Here is a 24,750-nt window from a genome sequence, read left to right as displayed (position 1 = left end):
TTCTTTTTTTTTTTATTGTAGCCAGACTTTATTTGAGGTCTTGTCTGTCCAAAGGAGATTGTTTTAAAAGTATTGCAGCTTACTCAAATGCAACATTTCAGGCTGCTGTTCTGCCATGTTGTTATTAAAGGGAAGAGACCTCCAAACAACCCTTTCAGACAAGCCGAGTGTGTCCAGTGTTTGAAAATATCTTTCTTGCAGTTGCTCTAAGCATTGCGTTTTCTCACAATGGAGTGAACCTGCTGGGACGTCCGATCCTGGGAAGACAGCATCTGTCGAATATTTTCCATGCAAGTGCTAAAATATTTCCTCTTAAAGCAAATGGTGCTGACAGTCATAACGATCAGATTATCAAGTGCATTTTATTAGCACCATCTCAGTCGTTTTATATATAGCTGAGGGTATATTTTTTTCTCTTTCACGTGACTCTTAACTAATTCCTGAAGAATGTGTAGGAAGTTAAGCTGCTTCTTGGTGCCAAAATAACAGCTCAAACAAAAACTGTACGACCAGTACAGAAAACAAGAAAATATTGATCTTGTGCACCTGATGCAACTTCTAAATATTTTTCATTCTTATAGGGTTTTTTTTTCCCGGTTTTTGTAATCAGTAGGGCTTCTTTTTTTGTTTTATGTTTAGACTGAAATTATTCTCCTAACAACTCTGTGGACTTCGTAACTATAGTTAGCAGCAGACTCAAAGTCCAGAGTCGGCTCGGATGTGCTCTGCAAACAAGGAACTGTTATTTCCAGCCGACACACAGGCACGCAGCAGGGCAGAAACGCTGGTCTGGACTCTTAGCACCGTCAAAAAACCGGACTCGTTTGACTGTAAATATGTTGAGAAAATCTCTGGTGAACATCGGAGTGCGGGGGAGCAGTCAGCGACATAACGCGACCGAGAAAGCAGCGGCGGTGCTGGCTGCAGCTCACCGTGGGGACATCCACCGTCGCGGGACATCCTCCGCCAGCACCGCGCTGGGTGTCAACAAACAGAAAACCATGGATGATTTAGGTGGACCGAGTTTCATGACTACCTTATACTGGCTTTTTGTTAAAGGGCATTTCCAAACGACGCAGCAAATGCAAGTAAGTTGCATGAAAGGGGCGAGGGAAAACCAGTTTGAGTTTGAACCGTGGTAAACCCTGGCAGAGCTCTGCAGTCCTCTGACACTGAAAGCTGATAAGGGTCAATGAGTGTCCATTTACCCAGAACATGTCCAGCAGATTGTAGTTTGTGTGCAGTGCATCTAGGGCTTTCTTCTTTCCATGATAACCAGTGATGTAGTGGTCCCTAAAAAAGTGGATGTACTCAATTTTTCGCCCTTAAAAAAAAAAACAAAAAAAACAAAAACAGAAAAGTAGCCCAGAAAAACTGTTTCAGAAAAAGTGACATGTAACTAGTGGCTACTCTATTTAGTTTACTCACAAAATACATCAGTATATTTGCTCATTATCACATAATTTCTGCCTTTTTGGTTTCAGGGAGGAAGAGTTATGAAATGACTAAACCAGTAGATACTGGTACACAGACCAGTGAGAGGCAGGCTCATAGTAATATTTACATATATCTTTATTATGTCTATGTTCAGGCTAAAGTTAACACACCTGATGGCTTACTGCAATAGTGTAGCATAGGTTACCTTAGCTGAGCTGCTGTTTGATGTAGGTACATGTGTAGATACTTGTAGTTTGTAAAAGTAGTATCACAAGGGGTTTAGAAGTGATTTTAAGATTCTTTTACTTGTTTATAAATGCCTTAATGGTCTTGGGCCTTCTTATTTATCCGACCTTCTTTTTAATTATGAGCCTTCGTGGACCCTGAGGTCCTCTGGTACTGGCCTTTTAGTGGTTCCTAAAGTCAGAACTAAGACATACGGTGAGACCTCTTTCCATTGTTATGGTCCTCGACTGTGGAACAGCCTGCCAGAGAGCCTCAGGGCTGCGGAGACTGTTGATGTTTTTAAGAAGAGGCTCAAGGCACACCTTTTTAGCTTAGCATTTAACTGAATTTTATTTTATTTTATTTACTTATCTTAATTTACTTCATTTATTAATTTATTTATTTTTAATTGTTTTATTAGATTTCTTATTTTTAATACATTATTGTAAAGTCCTTCTATGTATATATGTATATTTTCTTTTATTGTTGCTCTTATTTCTTACTGCTTCTTAAGGTTATTCATCTTCTGGTTTTAACTCCAGTGTTTTCCTTATGGGGATCCAGCACGCTGGGGGCCCTGCCTGTTTGGTTTGGGGGCTGTTGTCATGATGACCGCTGCTGTTTGGGTGGCGCGGGGTCCACCACTGCAGCTTCACGGCTGCGGGGTGGCCCCGTTGCTGCCTGGGAGTTGTGCGGTTGCTGTGGCAGCGGCCCCTATGAGCATGCGGGGGACTGGCTCCTGGTGTGGCTGGATCCCGAGGTATTGTTTCCTCACATCAGCTTCAAGTCAGAATTTTTATCACTTACTGAATGTTTTTAGTTGTTTTATTAACCAGAATTCAGTTAAAGAGACAGTATTCAGGGAATGATGTTTTTCGGGGAATGTGGGTGGGTGTGTGTGGGTGGGTGTGGGGGGGGTTTCTGCTCTATGTCCTTGTGTGTGTGTGTGAGTGTGTGGAAAGAGCTTGTGTCGATTATTTTTAAATGCCTTTTTATCCACTGTTTGTTTTAATCCTTATGACTTCATTTTATCCTGTAAAGCACTTTGTGTTGCCTGAGGCATGAAAAGTGCTCAAAAAATAAAGTTTGATTTGATTTGATTTGATTTAGAAGTGGGTATACTCAGTGCTGACTGAAAAAGAAGTGGGCATACTTGCGCATACCCAGGACTAAACTATTGCTAATAACTATGATTAAATGGAAACTGAGTTATTTGTTGTCCTTAACTAACTATATATCGTTATAATAACCAGAATTTGTGAGAGAAAAAGTTAACTTAAGTGTTAAATGGCGCTGTTACATGTTCTCCTAAACATATTGTACTGAATTACTTAACAGCTATCAGGTGTTGACATTCAAGTATCACTTATTTAATCATCATATGAGCAGCAGAGGGAGAAGTTTTTCTCTGGATACAGACTCCAAAACTGCAGGCAGAAAACACAAATTTATCAATAAATAAAAGTACTTGAACTTAACAAAATTCTGTTCAGTTCAATTCCATTCAACTTTACTGGTATAGCGCCATTTCACAATGTCATCTCAGGGCATTGAACAGACACATCAGTTCAAGTCAGTTCATAATAAATAGCCTAGAAAGAGAGAAATCCATCAGACTGCATTGAATCTCCACTTCGATTAAATCCCCCACGATGAGCGTGCTTGAAGCTTGAGCGTTTTTTTTTCTTAGTAAACCGTGACTCTTTCCAAAAGGGATCCTGATGCTATTATTAGTGTTAAAGAGGACTTGTTAGGTTTGTGGTACTGAAGGGATTTTTCATCATAATTTTGATAGCACCTTGGAGAACATAATTGCCCATCATTATTTCCTGTTTCAGCAGGCAACAATTTTCACAGTTTGAACATAGGCCTGCTGAACATCCATAGTTAAAACCCAAGTAATAACCCTTTAACTCACAATGTTTGTTCACAGATTGAGCACAAGAAAATCTATGGTCCCCTCTGGAAGTCTAAATACGGCCCTCTGGTTGTCGTAAACGTGGCCAGTGCCGAGCTGATAGAAGAGGTTCTGAGGCAAGAAGGTCGACATCCGGTTCGTTCAGACATGCCTCATTGGAGGGGCTACAGAGAGCTAAGGAATCAGGCCCACGGCCCCCTGACAGAGTGAGTGACATACTGCCCCAGCTACACATACACATTTTTAACCCTTTAACTTCCAAACTAACAAAGGGGCCAGAGAAAAATGTTTGTTTTGGACAAGAATAAACAGAATAAATGTTTTTAGCAAATGGTTGAGATGCTAAAGAAAAGTTAACGATAATATATATAGCAACAGTGAAATGGTTTAAATTTGAAGCAGTAGGGTTATAACAAACACTTAGTTTGGGTTTTACATATCCAAACCAATTGGTAGAGAGGGCTAGGAAAGGTTTATTTCCACAATTTTTTATAGACATTAATCAAACTCACTGTAAAAGTTCACCTCAACCAAATGGTAGAACAGGAATTGAAAGGGTTAATGACCAGCAAATGTACAGGATTTACTCACAGGCAAGTTTTGAGTCCATATTCACATGAAGATGTTCCTTCAAACATTTTTTAATCATTCGTTTAATCACTTTTGCTGCCAAAATGCAATTATTAACAATAACTGGGATATACAAATAAATGGATTTGACTTGTGCTGTCACACAGCTAACCTGGGAACAAGTAAAGGAAAGACAATTCAATATTTGTGTGATCAAGATGTGAGTTTAAAATGTACATAAATATATTATATATTCTCAGCAAGAAAAGTAATACCCTAAGAGAGACTTAGAGAATTAAGTATTAAAAATACCCAGAAACCTAATAAACTCCTTTCACCCTACCAGTGCATACCATCATGTCTACGGTTTAGTTCCAAGCTGGGTGTGCACCACTGTGGTCTCCCCTATATTTTTCTTGTCATCATGAAAAGTTGTATTTGGCCACCTTAGATTTCTGTAGCCTTGAGAAAAAGTTAAAGAATTATCTAGTAGCCTTTGAAACACTAACTAGTATAACATGAATCTGATTAACAAATTTAAGTTGTTTTTTTTGTTTTTTTTTAAATCAAACCTTTATATTTTAAAGATTCTATATACTTATTCTTACAGATCCTTGCTAGAGCAGTCAAAGTTTATAAACAAGAGGCTGACTGACAAGGATTCTCATTCTTGTTTTGTGTGTGTTCATCTATTGGCATACAGTAAATACCATCAACAACTTCATAAGTCTTTAAGCACTCTAAAACAGAAAATAGTAGGTTTCTTTGGCTGAGAAATTGTAGCCTGCTCTGGTATTCATTTAGTGTTGCCAGACTTGTTGCGGCAGCACGAAGTGAGTGATATCAGCTTTGACATCATATCAACACTTGCATGCGTTAGACATGTTGGTACACGACACCCATTACCTTTGAAAAATGGCAACAAAAACAACATTGCTAGCTCATTGTGATAAAATCCCTTTACAAGAAAGCAGATTTTTTTTTCTGTAACAAACCTTTTGATTCTGCTTAAAGAAAACAATAAGCTTGTAGATATTTATTTAATTGTTAAATAATTGACCCTGCAATTTTCTAAAAAAAAAAAAAAAAAGCAAGTGGCTAATGTAGATTTTAGCAAACTTTGTCCAAAAAAGAAAAAAATGGCACAACATGTAGAGCTGATTTTCATCATTTTAATGGTTTCTGAAAGTCAGTAAAGTTCTGTGACACAGACTAGAGGGGTGAATTTATATTATTTATATTTGAAATGTGAAAAATTTTAAATAGACCAGTAGCTTTGTCTTCAACTGTGAGAAATCTCAGCTGTGGTGACTCTTGCTGTGTTTCTCCTCCCTCTTGACAAGGTTGACCCTAGGCCTACTTGTGATCTGGAGCACTCTGACTTTGGGGCCTTTGTGTCAGATGGCCTGGTTTCTTTGGTTGGGACTTGCAAACAGGTGTCAGTAAAGATTTTGAGAGATACGGGTGCCTGTAACTCATTTACTGTGTGGTCTGTTTAGCCATTATCTTCTGATTCATGTACAGGAGATTACGTTCTGGTGAGGGGAATGGAGCTCTCTGTTCTGCCTGTTCAGGTGCACAGGTTGGAGCTTGGCTGTGACCTGGTGCAGGGTGAGGTCCAGATGGGGGTGCATGTAATTTTGGGGAATGACCTGGCAGGTGATAATGTTTGGGTTAGTGGTTTGCCGTCTCCTGTTGTCACATCTTGTCCATCTGTTGCTGAGCTTGATGAGTGTGTGATACAGTTTCCTGAGGTGTTTCCAGCTTGTGCTGTCACCAGGGTGATGTGTACTGATTTGCTTCAGGCTGCGAATGGTAGCACAGATGGGAGTGAGGCTGTTACTGTCTTTACACCTGACTGCCAGTTTAGACTAGTGAAAAGATGGCTGAGCAGCGTGCTGATTCCACACTCTGTGAGCTCATTACAAATGTTCTTTCAGATGTTTTAATTGTTTTACTCATTACTATTACTTGTTCACCCTGCTAGCTGTCATCCTCGCTGCTATCCTTACAAGAGCTTCTCTAGACGTCAGAGTTGCTGGTTTGCAAGATGGAGTTGGTGGCATTGTGGTTAGCACTATGGCCTCACAGCAAGGCCATAGTGCTAACCACAGTGGCCTTGCTGTGAGGCTAACCACTAACCAAGGATCGCTGGTTCAATCCTTGGTTGGAACAGTGGCCTTTCTGTGTGGAGTTTGCATGTTCTCCCCATGTATGTGTGGGTTCTCTCCGGGTACTCCGGCTTCCTCCCATCATCCAAAGACATGTTAGGTTGATTGGTTACTCTAAATTGCCCATTGGAGTGAGTGTGAGTGGTTGTTTGTCTTTATGTGGCCCTGCGATGGACTGGTGAGCTGTCCAGGGTGTACCCTGCTTTTTGCCTAAAGACTGCTGGGATAGGCTCCAGCTTCCCTGTGACCCTTCATTGGACTAAGTGGTTAAGATAATGAATGAATGAATGTTTTGTTTGCAGGTGCCGTCCTAATGAGTGACATAACCTGGGCCCGGTGTGCTCTGCCATATTGTAAGATCTCCACCAAGCCTGAGCTCGGTGTGTCTCTCAGGCTTGGGCTGGGAGATCACCCTGGGTTTGTGCAGGCATGGGATTTTGGTTTTGCTTTGGTTTAGGTTGCTTTGTTGGTCTTGTTTTGGTTAAGTGTCTAATTTTCTTATGTTTCTTTAACAACGTTTATTTTTGTAACAACCACTTTTGTGCCTGCTTCCCATCTTGGTTGCAGCCTTTGAGCCGGGCCGTAACATATTTTACAGTGAAGGACTATTTCACTGCTAGTTTTTGGCAAATACAAATGCATAACATAGCCATCCAACCAAGAAGGAAAGAAATTTATACTATTTCAAGTCATCATTGATCATGACCAGATAAATGCAAATTCAGGTGACTTTCTCAACCACAATTTATAACTCTTGAGGTTTTTGTTTTCTTATTGGTCTGAACTTGGACTTGTAAAGTACAAGAGAACAACTCAGATGAGTAATTTTGGTGTCTGAAGTTCGTCTCTAGTTGTTGACAACTGGGGTTGGGCGTGAAAGGATATAAAGTTTACAACATATGTCTGGAAGGTCGTTTCCTCACATTGTTCTTGTTTGCAGAATGGGAGCCAAGTGGCAGCGGATCCGTAGCATCTTGAATCCTCGGATGCTGAAGCCTAAACATGTTTCCGCCTACTCGAACACCATCAATGAGGTGGTGACAGACTTCATCGACAGAATAGCTTGGCTGAGGGACACCAGTGGACAGGGAGTCATGGTCAATGACCTGACTGGAGAACTCTACAAATTTGCTTTTGAAGGTAATCAAAGAACAAATAAACAGTACGATTCCCCTTAATTAGCTTTAGAAACCTTTTCTTTTTGTACATCATGATAACTACATGATAACAAACTGACATTATCGAGTTATTAATGGTTTGTTGAACTAGGATAAAAACCATTATTTAAAATTTTGTCTTGTATTGTATTTTATTAATGCAAATCATCAAAAGTATGTTAATGTATTTGTTTTCCTTGAGTTTTGATTAAAATAAAAACAAAAACCTAGAAGATTAACTGCATACTGTCACACCTGGCAGCAAGGTGCAAAGTCATATAATTGCAGTCTGTGTGTTATCTGTATTTGGTATGTAAAATAGAGTTAGAGAAGATGACATACACAAAGGACCTGTTACACTTGTTGTACTTGTCCTTGACTCTCTCTGTGGGTGAAACAGTGGCTGTACTTTGTAAAGCAGTAGTCGAGTGTTTGTCATGCTAGGGCAGGGCTATTCAACTCAGTCTTATGTGGGCTGCAGTCCTGCAGGTTTTTGATTAAATCCTTTCAACACACCTGATTCAAATTAAATGCATCCAACAGCCTATGAAATTCTGCACAATGACTCATTAATCTGAGTCAGGTGTTTTGGAACAGGTACATTGAAAACCTGGAAAACTGTGGCTCTCGTGGAATCAAGCTGAATAGTCCCGATAGGCCTCAGGACCCGATGCTGTGCAACTTCCCCATTCAACACAGAATAATAAATGTCCTCATCAAGTTCTTTGCAAGCCTGCTAATGAGTTATTTATTTCATTCAGGCGTGTTCAGTAGGGCTACCTCATAAAACATGCAGATCAGGGGGGTACTGAGGAGCGGGACTGAGAAACACTGGTGTAACATGTGTTGTCATTTTAGTTGCAAACTTTGTCACAATTGCCAAGTGCTTTGGCCTTCACAGCTGATTAGATACTGTGAGATTACCTGTAAACTTGATTAATGAACATGCTCCTCTCCTGACACAAGGCCCACAGATATTTAATATTTAAATGTTTTATTTCTTCAGTTTTCACCAAAATATTCCAGTGTTATATCCCTTTTATGCATAAATATTACTATAGTGGACATGTATTTACAAGCTTTTCTCTTGCATATTCATTATTCAGGATGGTATACGACTAAAGGAGTGGATGCATCATCCAATACATTACTGTTCACTGAAAAAAAAAAAAAAAAATTATATAATCTAACATAAATACATACATTGTAATTACACAAGTTTGTAATAAATAGGAAAATGAAATGATACAGCTATATCTTTTTTTCAAATAAAATAATTACGTCATATGATTATATAGGATGGAAATATTTTATAGAATATAATAAAGTAAATCCAATAAAATTAAAGTATCACTAATAAACAAAAAGTATCATTGCATATATCTGTAGGGGTCAAATACTGCATGTAAAAAATGTGGCATTGTTTTTTTTAATAATGCATGCATGAAGAGGATGTGATAAATAGTAGCTATCACTGTGGAGTTTTTCATCCCCCAAAAAATTTAGGGATGATGGCTTGTAGTCCATAAAATGTTTTAAATGCAGAACATATCCCAAATGTAACAGATTCACCGTTAATTCTATGTCAAGAATTGTTGTCGTGTAATGACAGCCATGAGGGCTAAAACATGAACTTAACTTACAGTTGTGTGTTTTCTTCCTGAGAAGGTTTCCACTGACATTATCAGTTGTTTGTGGTTATTTTTTGCTTTTGTGTTTGCATCAGGTCCTGCTAAACCATTTGACTTAACAATTTCACAATATTATATCTTATTTACCTGGAAAATCTCCCGTGTTGATTTGACAGTATATTTAAGGTTTTTATGCGTATGTACTGTGAAGGACCATCAAGTCATCTTTGGGTTTGTTGACTGAACTTCAGCTGATGACATCACTCATATCCTTTGTATTGTCTCCTAGCTCATCCCACCAGCTCAGAGTTGTTTTGCATGTGATATGTTTTGGATCATGAGCTCTACTTGCTTTATTTATTTATTTGCAAAGTCAAATCTGGTCTTTTTATTAAAGAAGGGTATGACTGGTTTTCTCTTTGCAGGTTATGTTCCATTTGGTCTGTCAGGTCTTGATGGCAGACTTAAAAGTTATAAGCTTATCTTATTTTTCAGTTACTTTACTCTCCAAAAAGTAAGCCAGACAGTTTTATTCTAACATGTAGTAGACATGTAATCTTGTTTAATTAGTAATTTTCCAAAGTGAATTGCAAATCAACTGTTGATTTTTATAAATGTTTAGGTGCCAAATACAACCAGGTCAGCTTGTTCCTCTTCAAAATCAAACTCAAACTCGCTTAATGCACCTAGGTGTTAACAATAAATGCATTCATAAGCTTAGTTTATAAGAAAGTGGGTTTTTTCAGTTTGATGGAGCTTAATTTCATGGCAATGGTTCAGAGATTTAGGGCAAGTATCGCCTCATAGTGCATTCATACCCGAGTCCATGCTCTTTCGGAAGAGTTGTTTTTGTCTGTCCTGCAGACCTAGAGGATCCATATCACAACAATACGATCTTGAAATACACAAAAAAAAAAAAAAAACCCAACAACAAATATTGGAGTATAATTTTGAAAAGTAAATAAGTTTTTATAAATGAATTTGGATTGGATGACTATGTTTTGGTTAACAAGGAAGAATGTAAAACAGGAACTGGTGTTTTTATTACTTTGCTATGAGCTGCCAATTGGTACAGGTCCTCTTCCAAAAAAGATTTCAGCACCTTTTTATTTTACCTCTTTTATCAACCACCATAGTTTCCCCTACAAAATTGAAAAAAAAAAAAGGATGTTTTGTTGGTGGCAGTCTGCAAATTCACAGACATTACAACATGGTACACACTGTGCCTTTGGTTTCAGCAGCTCCTTCCAAAAGGTGATGGCATGAAACCAATAAAAAACATCCTAAGCCTTTGTGGTCTATGAGTGATCAAGAGTTGGGAATATAAGGTTCAGCAATCTCCTTGGAGTGACGTCAGAGTAGCTACTGAATAACCAGAGTTTTGGAGGAGGGTGTTTAAACTATCACTTGTGAATAATTATAATCTTTTATCTGCAGGCATCTGTGCAGTGTTGTTTGAGACTCGTATGGGCTGCATGAATGAGGTGGTGCCCGAGGAAACCCAAAAGTTCATTTTCTCTGTTGGGGAAATGTTCCGGCTGTCTCCCATCATCGTCCTCTTCCCCAAGTCCCTCTGGCCTTACCTACCTTTCTGGAAACAGTTTGTTTCAACCTGGGATCATCTCTTTAAAGTTGGTGAGCACCGGCAACATAAAATGCAACCAAAAGGCTGTTTCAGATTCTTTTTTTTACGAATAAAACCTGCTAACCAATGCATGGAATCCAACATTTAATAAAATTAGTAAAGAATTAAAAAGTTGAATATTTTTCATGTTATTCTCTTAATAAAAGCTGAAGTCACGAAAACGCAATGCTCCCTATTGTAAGAAATGATACAGACTTCTGTAAGATTACAAAATGAGGGAGCAGGTCCGTGCCCTGGTACCTGGTTGTGGCCCTGGGGCCAAGATAGTTGAGGACAGGGTATTTTATTTTTATTTTATTTTTATTTTATAGGGACAAGTATGCTCCATGAATGATGGCACATACTGTATACACTGGGTATACTCCACATACTGGGTATGTGTGTGTGTATGGAGGAGTGTAGTGGTGCATGAGTGTGTTGGGGGAGGAAGAGATGTGAGTATGGGGTAGTGTGGGGATGGGAGGAAGAGTGGGGGGTGGGGTGAAAGTGGGTGGGTGCTAGCACCCACCAAAGTGGGTTGGTGTTAGCAGATGGGTGGGGGTGTGTATGTGGGGGTATGTTGGTGCTAGGGGGGCATGATGGAGGGGTGTGGGTATGATGGAGTGTGCTTGTGTATAAGGAGGAGTGTGAATGAGGATAGAGGGGGTGTAGGGAGGTATGTGTGTGTGTAGAATGGAGGTGGGGTGGGGAAGTGCGCAATAGGGCGTGTGCATGAATAAAGGGGAAGTATGTTAGTAGGCATGGGGTAGGGGGTGTTTGATGGGGCATGTGCCGGTGGGTAGGGGTTGAGGGATTGGGTGAGAAGTGTGGGCACGTATAGGGGGCAGTATATGAGTAGAGGTGGGGGGTGGGTTGGGGTATGTGTGTGCAGAGAGGAGTGCATGATTGGAGGTGGAGTGGGGATGTATGTGTGATGGGGTGTGTGTGTGTGGATGAAGGAGGGAGTGTGTGAATGGGGGTCTAGTAGGGGCGTGTGTGTTGAGGGGGAGCTTGGGAGGAGGGTTGTGTTATGGGGTGTGTATGTGTTTATGGTGAAGTATGTAAGTGAGGGCAGGGGGGTAGGAGAGTGTGAGATGGAGCGTGTGTAAGAGATGGGGTGGGTAGGGTGTGTTTAGGGAGGGTGCGTGTGGGCATGAATGTGTGGGCATATGTGTGTGGGTGTGGTCGGCAGGGAGTCTTGTGCCCGGAGAGGGGCGGGCAGTGCACTGGTGTGCGGCCTGGCTGCCACTCGGTGGCGGTCTGGGGATCCCGGACTTCCATTGACGTGGGCTGGCCCTCTTTCTGCTGAGGTTGCTTTCGGGCTCTGTCGGGCTTCACCATCCCCCTGACGTGTGAGACTCTGGCTGGGCCCCCCCACAGCCACCTCCTGGGTGGGTGCATGGCTGGCTTCCGGAGTGGGGCAGTTAGGGTCTGTGCTTGGGGGTGGCAGCCGGCTGCCTGGGTCTTGGGGTTCTCCTGGCATGCCTCTTGCCTTTATGTGGGCGGGGTCACATTGGCATGATCGCTCTTCTCTGAACACGTTCCACTCTGTATGTTTGCATGTGACACAGTCACTGAGTCATCCTGCAGGTTCAGTGTCCAGTTTTCTATCTGTGTGTCTGATTTATATTTAACTTGTTCGTTTCTGTGGCTTCTGACAGTTGATAGCCAAAGCCCCCGCAGGGGAAATATGATTCTAAGGTTAGCTTGTAGGGGCATGTGTTCATATAGGCGAGTGCGTATATGCACTCTCTCTCTCTCTCTTTCACTTTTTCTATGGGGTGTTTTCTCTTCTTTCCCTTTGTCTTTCTGTCTCTCTTCTGTCTTCCCCGGTCCAGTCCAGCAGCGCAAACTCTGCAACACAAACAAAATTGCAAGCAAAAAAAAAAATTGAGAAATAAAATAAGAATTCAGAAAGTCAAGGAGATCATTATATCTATAAAGCTCCCCTTGGCAAAGTAAATTTGCTCAGCAGAACACAGCATCCAGACACACACACACACACACACACACACACACACACACACACACACACACACACACACACACAAAAGACTACAAAATTTAACCAGGTTTCAAGTTTAAATGTGGATTTTTACTCTACATAATAATTTTATTCTACAAAATAAAATAAGTAGATTTATTATTGGGCAAATCCACGTATAAAAAAAATTATTGTAAAATGTGAAGAGGAGAGGGTTTCAACACTAGTTGTGTCTTCGTCAAAATCAAAACGTCACTCTCAAAAGTCACCAATTTTACAGTGTAATTGACTAAGATGTAAATATGTTTTTAAGTCATGAAAACAAAAAATGTTAAAATACTACATATTTTATTTGGAAAGGTATCCATAATAATATTTGCTTTAGAAAGATGAGTTAGTTTTATCTAACTTTATCTAATATTGCAGATTAGTAGCCCCGCACGTTTACTGCAGTTTATGCTTCATGGTCATTTTTCAGTTTGCATTATCAAATCTTTTCAAGGTTAACACACTCCTGTGATTCTCTGAAAAGGCAAAGTCCATCTTTCAGGTCTTGCTGACTTTAACAGACATCAGTTTCTGATCAAGATCCCCCTTACAGAGCGTCTTTGTCGCCATCTGGTGGGATAGAATTTCTAATCTGTCTCCTGAGAAATGCGGTAAATTGATCAGTGTTATCTTGTCTCTCGAAGCCGAAGATCTGGTGAAGAAGAAAGTGGCGGAAATCCAGGAAAAAATGGACCTGGATAAGAACGTGGAGGGAGCGTACCTCACACACCTGCTGCTAAGTGAACAGATGACAATAACAGAGATTTTAGGCAGCATCACTGAACTCCTGCTGGCAGGAGTCGACACGGTAAGTACTTGGCTGTCAGTATTCTCCACACTTGGTGAAGATCTTGTCCTCAAGAATCTTCCTGTATTTATTTATTTTTTACATGCACAGGGCAAAGCTAAATTATTTTTATGAATCAATTAAATTACAAAGTCAATTTTATATTCCCATCTCCCTCCAGGCATTAGTAACACTACTAAATTTCATTATGCTGTAAATGACTATAACTTTTTATTGCCATGTATGTTGAGAGACTTCAACAGAGCAAACAATTTGTCTGAACACATGTTGAACACTCGCCAAACCTACAAGTGCAAACAGTGTGTAACCAACCACAAATGGTTTGTTTAACTCAAATAAATCTTTTTTTCTGTCTACTTTCCACCATATCAAACAAATTATTCTGAAACTGACCTATAAGATACAACTTATCTTGACAATAAAAGTCAGTCCAGACCCAGCTGATGCTGATATGACTGTCATATCTACATTTAACCTTGGGATGTTTAAAAAGAAATTATAGATTGTTTGAAAACAACAGCATAAAAAACTTAAAATAATATTAAAGAAGTCTTGTTTGTATGTGCAACAAGTAAAAAAAAAAAAAAAAAAAGTACAATTTTCAGAGGCTACATCCAATTTTTTTTCTTATTAATTAGTGTTATCTTGTCACATTAGCATAAATCATCACATTAGCTTCCACACTGTTCAGTGTTTATGTGTTTAAGCTAGCTTGCTAGTTAGCTTGCAGTTGAGTTTTACCTCAGGTTCAGCAACAAAATCTATATAAATGTAAATAAATAAACCCTACCTTAACTCCAAATTTTATATAAGGAATAATTTTGAAAATGTAAATGTTTTTTTTTTTTTTTTTAAATATTAGAAATTTGCATTGTAACACTCAACTGACCCACCCCATCTTTCCATCCATCCGTCACGCTGTGATGGAAATTATTTGGTATACACAGAGAGAAGGGATCGCACTGAGGTGTGCATCTGTGTGGGTTTTTCTTTTATGTGCTGTAACCGTTGTTAATCAAAGGTAAAATTGGTTCATTTATCCGATTTACAGCTCCATTCAGCAGTTGGGCAGCTTGTGCTAATAAAAAAACATCTGCTGAAAGATTTACTGGCCAGGGCCCAAGTTGGAGTTTTGCATTTATAATAGTTGTGGAAGATTGCCGAATGCATGCATTTAAACTTGAGAAACATGGTTGGATAAGGCCCACATGTTAAACAAAGAGTAAACCTCGTGAGATGGCAAAGCCTATGTGTTAATTTATCTTAATGCCTGCTCATAGTAAAAGTTTTTCACGGGTTAGTTCATAAGGCAACAAACTCCAATAATACTATTGTTAAATTCACGTGGTCACCTACCAATTCATCATTTGAAAATTCACAAACTCACAAATCAAGATAACTCACAAGAAGACTAAATGTAATAATATAATTATCTCATTGAATGCAGTTAAGCATAACAAACTACTGCTTGATCCTTGTGTAACTATTAGTTTTTGTTATTAAGTTTTATAAATGATTAAACTATAATTTCATTTAGATTTGGATAAACAAATTTAACACGTTATATCAATATCTCACTTTCTGATCAATAAGTGAGACTAAATAGAGAAAAAAACTTCCATTTGCTAGAAAGCATAAAGATTTTCTGGAGCAATGGAAGGTCATGCAGACAAATGAGTCCAGATTTACCTTATTTCAGGGAGGCATATGAGGAGATGAGGTCATAATGTACCATTATTACCTGCATGCTTTCTTCCATTTTTTTTGTCCAGTTAGTTCCATTATTTTGTCAGTTATCAGATCATTCTCAGCAGAAAAAACATATATTTTATATAACATGTAATCGTACTGAAGTCCAAGTTGATAGAATGAGGAGGTATTTTGTCTGACCAAGTGATGCTTCTGTTGGCTCTTTCCATGGTTCAATGCCCTCATTGTGAAAGTTTTTGTATTACTGCATTTAACCAAGTGGTTTAGATTTAACCTGCCCATCAAAGTCTATTTTCTTTCTCCCTTTTTTAGACTTCCAACACTATCTCATGGTGCCTTTACCACTTGGCAAAGGAGCCAGAGATCCAGGAACAGTTATACCAGGAAATTATCAGTGTTTGCCCCGGAGACACAGTGCCAACCAGCAATGACATTGCTCAGATGCCGTACCTGAAGGCCATCATCAGGGAAACCTTAAGGTTAGAGAGATTACCTGTTTATATTTCAGAAAGACAAAAATCAAACACCAGGAGATCCAGCTCAAAGGAGATAAAATCCTCCACACAGCAAGATGTGGACTTTACTTTAGCATTAATATGATCTACCTTAGGTTGGCAAATTTTTCTGCTCCTGTGTATGAAACATTTCCCCGCACCTACATGTTCTGATTTAAATGTTCCAAAGTATGCATCTGTGCTTCAGCTGAAACACAACTTTCTACAGAGTTGTATAAAGTAAAAGTAGAAAGTAAAAGTCCTCTCTGGCAGTTCTTTCCAACCAGTCACTAAACCAGGTGAATTTAAGCTCAGCTCCACTGCAGGTAGATGAGCCTGTTAGTGAAAACACCTGTTCTAAATGCATATGTAGATCCAAAAACCTGGCAGGACTTCTACTTTATTTTTACTTTTACTTCTACTTTATACTCCTCTGACTTCCAATCCAGAGATTAGTGTTGTGCAGATAGAGACAAGCTAGACAGGCAATAAAATTATTTCTGAAAGCATTCTTTTGATTGCATGCTTAAGAGTAGCTACTGGTTAGATCAGTGTTTCCCAGTCCTGCATATTTTAGAGGTAATTCTACTTTAACACACCTGATTTAAGTGAAGAGTTCATTAGCAGACGGGCATGGAAGGGGTTCACAGTTTAATTAATCCGAATCAGGTGTGCTTTAGTCGGCGAGAACTAAAACATGCAGGACATGTCTCCCCGAGGACCAGGATTAAGAAACGCTGGGTGAAATGTTGGACTTTTTATGTCTTTTATATTATAAATAACGACTGAGATGCTGTCTTTTTTAATCTCCAGGCTGTATCCAGTGGTGCCAGGGAACGCTCGTGTCTCTGTTGACAATGAGATTGTTGTCGGAGATCATCTGTTCCCAAAAGAGGTGAGATGCAGGTCAGGCAGTCCCAGCCCCCAACCTCCATGTCACTCCATGTTTAGATAAGATGCACAAAAGCCAAACGTCTACATTAAATAGTCAAAACGGTTTTTAATGCTAATCAGATGTCCTAGTTTTTTGTACCTTGCTTTTTGATAATTAACTCAATCTTTCTCGGCAGGGACATCTTCTATTAACACACGTCACACTCATGCAGCGTCACACTATCACATTTGCACCTCTGTGATTCACCTCATCTAGATCAGATTTTAACAAACATTGCCGGGACATTGTTTGGCTAAATTTAATCTGCAGCCACAGCGGATGTATTGAGATTTTGTCCATACTACAGCGTCCTTAACACCACGTGACCTCCAGAAACTGATCTGATAGCACCTGTGTTTTACAGCGCTAGATTATGCAAGTTGAGTCTCGTCTGATGCAGCTCTGATAAGTTGCTTTGTGACATCCTCTACTTCCCAAGTCTCATGCATTCTTTTATTTATTGTAAAGCTTTCCATGTGCTTTACAGAAGTATTAACAATTATTGACCAGATTGTCTAATTTTGACCTGTATGGTCAATAAAGATGTTTTAAACTGTTTGCTTATCCAGAAATACTCCACTTGTCAGCTGATAGTACAGCGTTGAATCCTTTAACATTTAGGATTTATTGCACAGACTTGTTCTCACTTTTGCTTAATCTTAAACAGATAACACAAAATATTATTTCAAATGGATAAAAAAAAAAGCTGTGAAGATTATGGTGAAGTGCTAAAAGTGAGTGCGCATCGTGGTGTTTCTTCCACAGACGCTGTTCCACCTGTGCCACTACGCTGTGTCGTATGATGAGAACATTTTTCCTGACCCGCACACCTTCCTGCCACAACGCTGGCTCAGAGGGGAGGATAAGTTGAAGCAGCACCCGTTCGGCTCGGTGCCGTTTGGTTTTGGGATCCGAGCATGTTTAGGTCGGCGCGTTGCCGAACTTGAGATGTATCTCCTCCTGTCCAGGGTAAGAACATCTGCTGTTAAGGATTTGATTGTTTAATGTGTGCTTTACGTTTATTCTATTCTATTCTATACTATTAGAGGACATCATAGGAAGGTGCTAGTGGACTCTCCACCTTACATGAATTGCTACGGGCTTTTTTTTAAAAAATTTTTTATTTTTCTCCCTTCCCACCTCACAATATTACATATATTAAAATACAAAGAATTAATACCATAAAGTTCTCCAACTCCTATGACAAATACATCTAAGTGTGGTAGTGCTCCTTGAAGAGCTGAGTCTTCAGCTTGCTCTTAAAAGTAGACAAGGACTCTGCAGAGCAGACAGAGTTTGGGAGGTCATTCCACCGTCGTGGCACAACAGAGAAAAAGAGTCTGGCCAGTGATTTAGTCTCACGTATTGGTGGTAAGACAAGGCGTCTTTCATTGGTGGAACGTAGCTGTCGGGAGGGAGTGTGGATTTGGATTAAGGAGTGAAGGTAGACAGGAGCCGTTTGAGTTATTGTTTTGTAAGCCAGAAGCAATGCTTTAAATTTGATGGGTGTTGCAACTGGAAGCCAGTGAAGTGTGATTAGCAGCGGAGTGACATGAGCCCGTTTGGGTTGGTTGAAAACCAGACGTGCTGCAGCGTTCTGGACCATCTGCAGAGGTTTGACAAGGCATGGAGGCAGACCTGCCAGAAGGGAATTGCAGTAATTGATGCGTGAAATGACCAGAGCCTGAAACAAAAGCTGAGTTGTGTGTTCTGTCAGGTATGGTCTGATTCTCTTGATGTTGTAAAGAGCAAATCGGCAAGTACAGGCAAAAAAATAAGCCATTTCTGTAACTAATCATTCTTTGAATTCCTATTTGTGTGGTATTATGTCAAGCAGGGAAGGTCAGAGTGACTTTGTTTGTTGTTGTTCCCCCTGCTCCATATCTCTCTCTCTGGTATCTTGGGTCCAGTTGCTCTTTTTTTTGCATATGTATGGTCAGAAACCATGGCAACTATGACTTTAACTTCACAGTATAAATAACTTTTCCCATCTCTGCTTAGCATTTCCACCTTTATCAAGCTTTAAAGGTGTTATGCTCACTTAAAAGGAGCAAACTGCTACGCAAAAGGCTTTTTTTCTTTTTTTTTTTTTTCTTTTATTACTACAAACCAGTTTGTCATGTTACTTATATTATTTTAACCATGACATTATCAGGGTGACCAATCATTTTGCTCACATATTGCAAGAAGTTTAAACCTTGTGGACTTAACGGGTTAAACAGCTACTACATCTATTTTCACTTCCGGTAAATCTGTTGTTTTTTTCTAGCTACAATCAGTGAGAAGTAATGACCCATAGTAACTTTCCAACCAATTCCCAGAGCTGTGTCTAAGCTTCTTGTGTTAATATGCTATCTGAATATGTGCAGACAACTTCTCAGACATATGGCATTGGTTTGATTCATCCCAACCAAAAGCCACAGTTAGAGCATTTGTGGTACTGGTGAGAAGTTGATGATCGCTGCCTGTTTTGAGGTTTGTCTGCATTAGCATGCCTAAACAAAAGATTCTCCTTTCTGTTCAAGGTGATTAAGCAGCATGAGGTGAGGCCGGACCCATCTGGAGTAACAGTGAAGCCGATCACCAGAACCCTGCTCTGCCCTGCTACGCCGATCAACCTTCAATTCCTGGACAGAAGAGCTGAGCCGGCAGCGGGGAGAGCAGCAGCAGCAGCAGGAGTTTCTCTTTGAGCTGTTTTAGCATTCGCCTAGCGTCACCCTCTTGTCACCAAGGACTTGTTTATAGAGTTCACATCATGAACATCATGAAGCATAACAGTCTAACTGACCGTGGCAGGTTATGCAGCACGGGTTTTTTTTTTTTTAAGTGCCTCTTCATGGAAATACTAAAAGGTACTTTTAGATGTTTTAATGCGATTTTTGTTTTAGCCTTGCAGCATAAAGCATTGAAGGTGTAAGGTTGATACTCAATATTTCCTTTCTGGATGGCATTTGGATATTTTTGTAAATTTAATGTGATAAAGAACTTTGTTTTGTAGGTTTTTTTTTGTCCTTGGCTTTAAAAGAGAAAGCTGCTTCTCTGCTATCATATCCACATGCATTTAGACAATGAACTTTTGTTTTCTAATCTTGTGTTTCCTTTATGGTGGAGTGTAAGGATGTCATCAAAGAGCAGATTTTCCTGCAGGCAACAGGCCACAAAAGGTCTGAAACTGACTGGCTTCTGAGTTCCCATCTGCTAGCTGTTTGTAAAAACTCTCAACGTCTAGTCCTCGTGGGTGTCGATGCAAGTTAATCAGGATGTTATTGTTAAGTCAGTTTTGCTTTTTCAACTTATCACTTGGCGGATTCTTGGAAATCTAAAAAAATGCCCGGAAGACCAGGAAAGACGGGAAGTTAATAGTTCAGAGGAGAAGGGAGAGGTGTCGTCGTCAAAGTCTACAATCCAGAGACACTTTTGGGCTTTTGGAGTGCAAACACTACTAACCCTTTGCATTAGAAAGATCAGTTATATTGTACTCTATCTCTCTAGTCCTGCAGAATTATGAAAAGAGGATGAGAAAAGGCCATATGATCCTAACCAAATTTCTGTTTTGGTTTCACTGCTTTTGTGGGACGATTAACTTTTATGTCAAAATGTCTAATTCTAATGACTAAATTGATATATTCACTCATTACATATTACTCATTACATATTGAAATGATGTGAGATTCTGGTGTTTACATAAAAGCTGGAACATGGTGATATTCAAGAGACAAACATTTGTTGAGGGCTTTTTTTACATAAAGAGAAAATTTTATTAAGTTTCAATAATGTTTTTTTAAATAAAATTTGTATTTAATCAGAATGTCATCAGAAGTTGTACAGAGATATATTAATGTTTAGTAATAAAAAAAAATATCCTTGCTTCTCAATATTCTGGATTTAAGTTCAGACTCGTCTCATTTGTTTCAGGTATCATAAATCATAAAAGCAGGAGTATCAAGCACTTTGTTTTCTTTTTGTTAGACTGAAAGCATTGTCTCATGGCATGTGAAGAGTCTGATGTCAAACTATGCACACAGGTGGGTTGCAACAGGTAAACTGCAACACTTGAAGGACTTCCTTCAGGACCAGAGTTTCAGACCCCTGGCAATGATCGGTTTATTTGTAAGCTAATACTGCCCTCGTGTGGACTATTGTGGTACTGTATAATTTTTTTAAAAATTATTTATTTTATTTTATTTTTTTTTTTACCAATCATGACAACGTGACAGATGTTTTTTTCACCTTGTGTGAGCCTTTGTGTGTGTGTGGACGGTGGGGGGGTTACTCTTTGCAGCAGAAATGATCATGAAGGTGTTTGTTTACCTCTATTTATTTTGTCAGCACATTAATATGAGCAATAAGTCGTTAATGATATAATAATAATAATAATGCATTTTATTTAAAAGCACCTTTCAAGTCACTCAAGTTCACTGTACAATAGAAACAGGCATTAAAACAATAAGTAATAAAATATAACATGAAACGTGGGACAGAGGGATAACAGAGAGCACGCTTTCTTGAAGAGGTGTGTTTTGAGAATGGATTTAAACCAATGTAAACAGTCAACGTTTACATCAATGTTATAAAACTGTGCAGGTGAGCAGCTGACAGAAGTAAAGGCCAGTCTGGTCAGAGAATTATGAGTCTGTTGCAGGAAGGTCTGTTGTTTCCTATAAGGATAATCACCCTAAAATAACTTGATGCTGATCAAAAATTTAATGCCTGTAAAGCGCTCAAGTAGGCTCAAGCATTGAAAACTTCGGTAAATTGATCTGTTGTGGTTATTATTGCTTCCAGCTGGTCTGAAAACTGTTGAATTTGACACTTGAACAAAATTCCAAATGGCAAAAGGTCAGAACTTTTTGGATTTGTGTAATCTGTTAAAAATGATAACTTGATTAAATAATTTCCCTTATCTACACCACTGAGGAGTCACAACTAAAAATGTTTGGTTGCACAATCAGCTATTCTAATTCATGATCAGAAAAGCTCAGTAAGTGCTCATTATAACCAAACCGCGCCTCTTAAACCAAGTTGAACTTGTAAAAATGACTTTAATCTGCAGTAAATAATTGCACAGGTAAGTTTACAGGTAAATATTTATATCTATATGTGGGCAGCTTCATGTCTGACATCAATCTTATATTTTATAAACCTAACAGATATTTTTGGTCATTTTAACTGATCTCTTATTATTGGAGTAGATGTTCTTTGTTGTGATCAGTAAAACTTTAAGGATCTTTTGCAAGGTAAACATGAACCTATTTTGATCAGTTATGACAAGAGGAATGAGTGATAACCATGTCTATGATATGGTGAAATACAATATTCCATATGAAATGTGCACTACTAGTTTGGATATGGCAGAAAATACATGTGATATCATCAGTTGTGCTTCCTTACTTTCAGTTGCATGTCAGATGTTTCTCAGTTGAGTTGTCATTCAGGTGTTTCCTGCAGTATTTTCCAGAAGATAACTAAATGTTGCTTTACTCATTTATGACCCCTGGTTACAACATCTAAGCCATCTCCATGACAACAGAGACAAGCCCATTTGCTGATAAGCAGGGAGGCTGCTGAAAGCTTTTCAGCGGACCATGATGTATAATTGTATGGTTAAATGGTCAGCTGCTTTTTAGCATGCATTTTTTTCTTTTTCCTTTTTTATTTTTAGATGATTAGAGTATCTGCAAAATAAATAAATAAATAAATAAATAAAAATTGCTAATGATGTAAAACTCAACATATGCTATATTAAAAAGTTACATAATATCAACTGTTCAAAACTTTATTTTGACCAAATTGTCACAAAAATGCAACAATTACATCCTTAAATGGGTACATCCGGGATAAAATAGATAAATATTTATTGATATGCTAAATGGAAAAGAAGCGGATGAGTTATTTTCTAATCTTATCTAATCTTATTTTCTATCAACTGATAAAAGAAATACATCATATTTGTTTTTGCTCCGTTTGGAAAGATTCTTCTGAGTACACTCTCGTTAATGTACAAAACAATCTAAGAAAAGAACCAATATTTTGACTAAAATAATCCTGAAATATAAATTAGATATATCACAGCCCAGATATAAAGGATACGTCATGTTTTTAAGTTGTGTTAATTGTATTGACTTTTCTGAAAGTAACTGATATAAAATATATTTCCACTACCAGCTGCACTTTCTAGCTATATTCATACTCAATAAGTACAGTGTTTTCCAGTCCAGGTTCTCAGGACCCCCTGTCCTGCATGTTGTGGGCATGTATCTCGTCCAAAACACCTCAGTCTGATTACTGAACTTCCTCATCAAGTTCTTTGCAGCCTGTTAACGAGCCCTTTATTTCATCCAGGAGTGTTAAAGTAGGGTTACCTATAAAACATGTAGGGCAGGGGGTCCTGAGAACCTGGATTGGGAAACACTGAATTAGTACATTATATTTTGCTCTAATAAGTTTAAGCAGGCACATCCTGGACCAGCCACCAGCCCAGCAGAGGGCTAACACGGACAACTATGTACACCCAGTCACACAATTTAAAATGACAGATTAAACTTTGGACTGTGGGAAGAAAGTGGAGCAACAAGTTCTAGGTGCAGAGTCAGGTTTGAAACCAGGAGAGGTAAAAGTACAAACTTCTGCAGTTTAGTGCTACCAAAAGTTTTTAACACCATAAATAAATAAATAAATAAATAAATAAAAAAACATCTGTTTTGCTGTCAGATATTTCCCAAAGTTTGATTTGGTATTTGGAAACATCCTATTGTCACTTTCAGGTTTGATCATTTTAAATAAGAAAATAAAATTAGATGTCTTTTATACACATATTTGTGTATCTGTGTGTTTGTGAAGCTGCACCCCTTGTTCCATCAACGGAAACACATGAAAAAATATATTATATCCATAATAACTATTTGCTTTGTTTAAGTGGTTAAAAAGTGAAAAAAAAAGCTGAGTTTTAAGACACCTAAACAGATCCACACTTTTCTGCATCTGGCGCAGGTCATTTAGGTCATTCTGGGTCAGGATCAGATGGAACAAATTTAGTCCCTGTTGACCAGTTATTTCTGTCACATCTTGCTCATCAGTTCCGTTACAAAGCTGAACATGTGAAGGTGATTGTGTGTTTTCAGGGTGTTTATGTCTCGGAGTGTGACCGAAGTGTGGACCGAAACGCAGGGACGGGAGCCAGGGATGAGCCAGAGATCGCGCTGTTTTATTGAACTAAACTGGAAGTTAAACTAAAGCACGGAGAAGCAAACACATGGCGCAAAAACACATGAAACTGATCCAGCAATGGGAACAGAAACCAAGGGGCATAAATGTCGGGAAACCAAACTAGACACAGGTGTAATGAATTAACTAATGAGTCCAGGTGAATCTCATGACCAGGAACAAAGGCTAAACAGACAACATGACACCAGGGAACGAAAGAGACAACATGAAACATCACACCGTGACAGTTTATGTTAAAACCTCAGAGGTCAAGCGAACTGAACTCCCAGTTGTGTTTTCCCAGTTTCAGAAGCAAAACCACCGACTTGCATAAACATATGGAACCATGCATTGTCATACTGCCACTCAGACTGAAAAGATTAACTGTTTCCTGTCTCAGAAAGAGGCTCGGAGGACTTTTTTTTTTTTTTGGCTTAAAATCGAGCCGACTCATGATTGTGACGAAGGCAACATCATGAGACTGCGTGTCTTATCGTGGATTAGAGGTAAAACAGTGATGCGCTGCGTGTCATCCAGAAGAGAAACGACTTGGTCATCACAGCAGAACATTTTAACAGTCCGTCCTCAGCCAGGTCTGCAACAACGACACCATTGTACAACCAGAGAGGCTGCTGCTGCAGCTGGTTCCCTCCATCTAACGACCTCCTCCTCCTCCTCCTGCTGTAGAAACTAGAGTTAACTTTGCCAACAACGTCCTGCTGGATGACACCGTGGCCGCTTTGTGACTCTGCAAGCGGTCTTTGCTTCCTGAGGTGACAAGTCCAAGTTTCAAGGTGGAATATTAACTTTTAAGCCTGCTTTTACGAGTATAAATA

The 24,750-nt window shown here is 39.1% G+C and overlaps 1 protein-coding gene across 1 annotated transcript; it reads left to right on the top strand.

The window, feature by feature from the left end:
* The first annotated feature begins 747 nt into the window (after positions 1–747).
* Positions 748–20,569, top strand: cyp27a3 (cytochrome P450 family 27 subfamily A member 3). The gene is made up of 9 exons (XM_079253802.1): positions 748–1,088; positions 3,596–3,786; positions 7,262–7,461; positions 10,547–10,744; positions 13,410–13,573; positions 15,596–15,762; positions 16,591–16,672; positions 17,477–17,680; positions 19,237–20,569. Exons 1-9 carry the CDS (start codon positions 837–839, stop codon positions 19,399–19,401), a joined length of 1,623 nt encoding a protein of 540 aa, XP_079109928.1. The 5' UTR covers positions 748–836; the 3' UTR covers positions 19,402–20,569.
* Positions 20,570–24,750: the final 4,181 nt, after the last annotated feature.

The sequence above is a fragment of the Telmatherina bonti genome (assembly GCF_933228915.1).
Source record: "Telmatherina bonti genome assembly, chromosome: 15".
NCBI classification, from domain to species: domain Eukaryota; kingdom Metazoa; phylum Chordata; class Actinopteri; order Atheriniformes; family Telmatherinidae; genus Telmatherina; species Telmatherina bonti.
The sequence above is the reverse complement of the archived record's forward strand: the minus strand, read 5'-3'. Positions and strand labels throughout refer to the sequence as shown.

What these genes read in the sequence shown, in the direction of transcription:
- cyp27a3 (XM_079253802.1), top strand. Translation starts at nt 837, where the DNA reads ATGTTGAGAAAATCTCTGGTGAACATCGGAGTGCGGGGGAGCAGTCAG. An exon ending in TGCTGGCAGGAGTCGACACG is followed by an intron (nt 13,574 to 15,595) that starts GTAAGTACTTGG and finishes TCCCTTTTTTAG; the next exon opens with ACTTCCAACACTATCTCATG. An exon ending in ATCATCTGTTCCCAAAAGAG is followed by an intron (nt 16,673 to 17,476) that starts GTGAGATGCAGG and finishes TTTCTTCCACAG; the next exon opens with ACGCTGTTCCACCTGTGCCA.